At 43.3% G+C, this 3,172-nt stretch overlaps 1 protein-coding gene across 1 annotated transcript; it reads right to left on the bottom strand.

Annotated features, from left to right (window-relative positions):
• Positions 1 to 458: 458 nt before the first annotated feature.
• Positions 459 to 2,712, bottom strand: LOC136507541 (zinc finger BED domain-containing protein RICESLEEPER 1-like). Its single transcript, XM_066502226.1, has 2 exons — positions 2,190 to 2,712; positions 459 to 2,020 (listed from the first exon to the last, which is right to left on the bottom strand). The coding sequence occupies exons 1-2, from the start codon at positions 2,710 to 2,712 to the stop codon at positions 459 to 461; spliced, it is 2,085 nt and encodes a 694-aa protein (XP_066358323.1).
• Positions 2,713 to 3,172: the final 460 nt, after the last annotated feature.

Raw genomic sequence — 3,172 nt, 5'->3', positions numbered from 1 at the left:
CGTGCCTTGCCATCAGCCCAAGCATGGGCCTGTGGGCCTAAATCCGTGCCGGGCTGGCCTGCTAGGCACGGTCAAATCACCAGGCCGTGCCAGCCCGAGGCCCATAGGTTCAAAACACATCAAAAAATTCATCTCAACAAGAAGTATTCAAATTTAAAGTATTTTTTTCCCAGAAGAGCTTCAAACCAAAACCAAAACCATATACACAGAGAACAAGAGGAAATTAAAAGGATAACTGAGCTGTGTGCAATGCTGCCTCATTAAAAACCTTTCTAGGTAAAACTCACCCTTGTGAGAAACCCCAGAAAGGGAAAAAGAATGCAGCACAGCTCTTATAAGTTTTAAACATGTTCAAATATTTACATGATACATCACAGATACAGATCATAATCAAATCTCAGGCTCTCAGCTCACCTCTTAAGTCTCACACTCTCACTGTCTCAATCTCAACTCTCAACTCAAGAATCACCAGATGCAGAAGCCACAGATGCAGATGTGCTAGTAGAAGGAGCCCCAGAAGTAGATACATCTTCATCAAGATAGAGATGCTTGAAGGAGTCTACCAGTTCTTGATTGTCAACATCATGCTGCAGTCTTCTTTCACCCAGCTCCCAATCTTTTATGCAAACAAGCATCTCCACATGTTCAGGTAATAGTCGACGGCGCCGCTCCTCAAGTATTCTTCCTATCAAGCTGAAACAAGATTCTGAAGACACTGTTGAAACAGGAACTGGCATAATGTCTCTAGCCATGATAGAAAGCACGGGATATGTTAGCTTATGGTCACGCCACCAGAGAAGTAGATCAAAGTCATCTTCATATGCAGTGACATTATCACTATCCAGATAAGTAGATAGCTCACAAGCAGCAGCAGAAGTAGATAAAGAAGGACTGGGAGCAGAGGCAGTGGAAGGTCCAACAACACCAGATGCTCCAGGGCCTCCAAAAATTCTTCCCCATGCCTGCTTCCTCTTACCTGTGATGCTTGCAGGTTGTGCAACCCTCCTTTGAGACCTAGCTGCACCAAACTTTTCTTCATACTTGTTAAACAACTTGATAATTTCAGTTTTCACAATACCATAGCAAGAACTGTAGTCAAAACCAGTTTTTTGTTGCATTATGGTAAGAACATTAAATAAACCTCTTATTTTACCTCTAGGATCAAGAATGAATGCAAATGAATACAGCAAAGGTATGTCCTTCCAGTATTTTAGGTATTTAAGCTTCATAGGATAGACAATAGAAAATAGATTTTGATTCTTTGAACTTTCATGCAAATGAGTTATAATATCTAGCAGATGGTGCAGAATAAGTGGACTAGTTGGATAGTAAACACCAGAAAGAGTGACTGTGGAGTCATAAAAAACTTTCAGGAATTCAAGTATTTTATCAGCAATATACCAGTGACTTGCAGTTAACAATGTTGAGCCATAGTTGGAATTAATGAACACAGAAAAAACATCCTTATATGGAAGCAGGTGTTTAAGCATAAGATATGTAGCATTCCATCTAACATCCATATCCAAACCAAACCTTCTAGGTCTAACACCCTTAGCAATGCAAAAGTTCTCGAACAAAGCAATCCTTTGATTAGATGCATTCAAAAAGTTAATAGCAGTTCTGAAATCCTCAGTGTAAGGTTTAAACCTTTTTAAGCCAGATTTTACTATCAGATTAATAATATGGCAAGCACAACGTTGATGCACAAGATGATACTTAACCATATTAGGATCTGAAGGTGTAGGTGCAGGTTCAGAACCTAGATAACCAGCAAACATAGGTGTCAATGTTTCCATAGCCTTAGCATTGGAAGAAGCATTGTCAAGAGTAACAGAGAACACCTTGTCAAGCAAACCAAATTCTTCAATCACACAAGCAACTTTTTCTACAATATTCTCACCAGTATGTTTTACCTCAATCAAGCGGAGACCAATTACCTTTTTCTGCAACTCCCAGTCAGCAGTCACATAATGAGCAACAACACTGATATAGTCTTCCTTTGCATTACTAGACCAAATGTCTGATGTCAGACCAACAGAAAAAGCACCAGACAACACACAGTTCTTAATTATATTACGTTGTTCATTAAAAAGATTGCCAAGATCTCTAGTGGTGGTCTAGTCTAGAGACCTTAACAAACCTAGGATTATGAGCTCTAACAATGTATTCTTCCCAAGCATCAGTCTCACCAATTCCTAAAGGCAGATCAAGCTTAACAATCAAACGACATAATTCAGATCTAGCAACTTTAGGTTTATAATCCCAGTTATAAACAGAATCATCAGGATTGTATGAAAGCCTAGATTGAACCCTAGCATGTTGATCAGTTTTAATCCTACATGATTTTTGGTGCCTTTTTAAGTGACCAGTGCCAGCAGCAGATCTAGCAGACAAGGTAGATTTGCACATCTTACAAACAGCCTTGGTGCAAATTCTAGAACCATTAATAACCTCATAGATCTCCTCAAAATCAGCCCACATAGGCAATTTGCGCTTACTATTGTTACCTGTACCAGCAACCGAAGGAGCAGAGCCGTTGGAGTTCGCAGTCACCGTCGCCCCTTCGCCACCGTCCGCGTCCACATCGATCGGAGCAGCAGAGCTATCCCCAAGATCGATACCGAACAACGCAGCAGCGTCGGCTCGAGTGTCATCGTCGTTCTTGCCCTCTGGGGCCAGGCCAACTGGTAGGAGGCCATCCTCGTCGGCCATGGCCGCCTCTCCGGCCCCGTTCCTCGATGGTGCGGGTGGCCGCCTTGCTCGCTCTAAGCCGTAGCTAGAAGACGATGCATCGGCTACCGACCTGTGAAACAATGGAAGAAGAAGAAATTAGAAGCATACATTGAAAGAAAAAGAAGAAATTAGAACATGGTTAGGGTTAGGGTTTCACCTGCGCAGCCGAAGCACGGTGCCGGAGAAGACGACAAGAGAGAAGACGACACTCAGTCAGCAACGACAGCGAACGGTGGAGGAGGGACAAACAGAGACAACCAACTTACATAATCAACGATATCTAGAGGGGAGATAGGGAGAGGGAGAAGGGAGAGGGAACAAGGAGGGGATGCGGTTGGAGGAGTAGAGAGCTGCTCGCCGGTGGCAGGCGGATCATCGAGGTCACCTCACCAGAGTCGGGGAGGACGGAGACCGTGAGACCCGAGAGCGAGGCGAGGCA

This window comes from Miscanthus floridulus, chromosome 15, assembly GCF_019320115.1.
Source record: "Miscanthus floridulus cultivar M001 chromosome 15, ASM1932011v1, whole genome shotgun sequence".
In the NCBI taxonomy this organism is placed as follows: Eukaryota; Viridiplantae; Streptophyta; class Magnoliopsida; order Poales; family Poaceae; genus Miscanthus; species Miscanthus floridulus.
The sequence above is the reverse complement of the archived record's forward strand: the minus strand, read 5'-3'. Positions and strand labels throughout refer to the sequence as shown.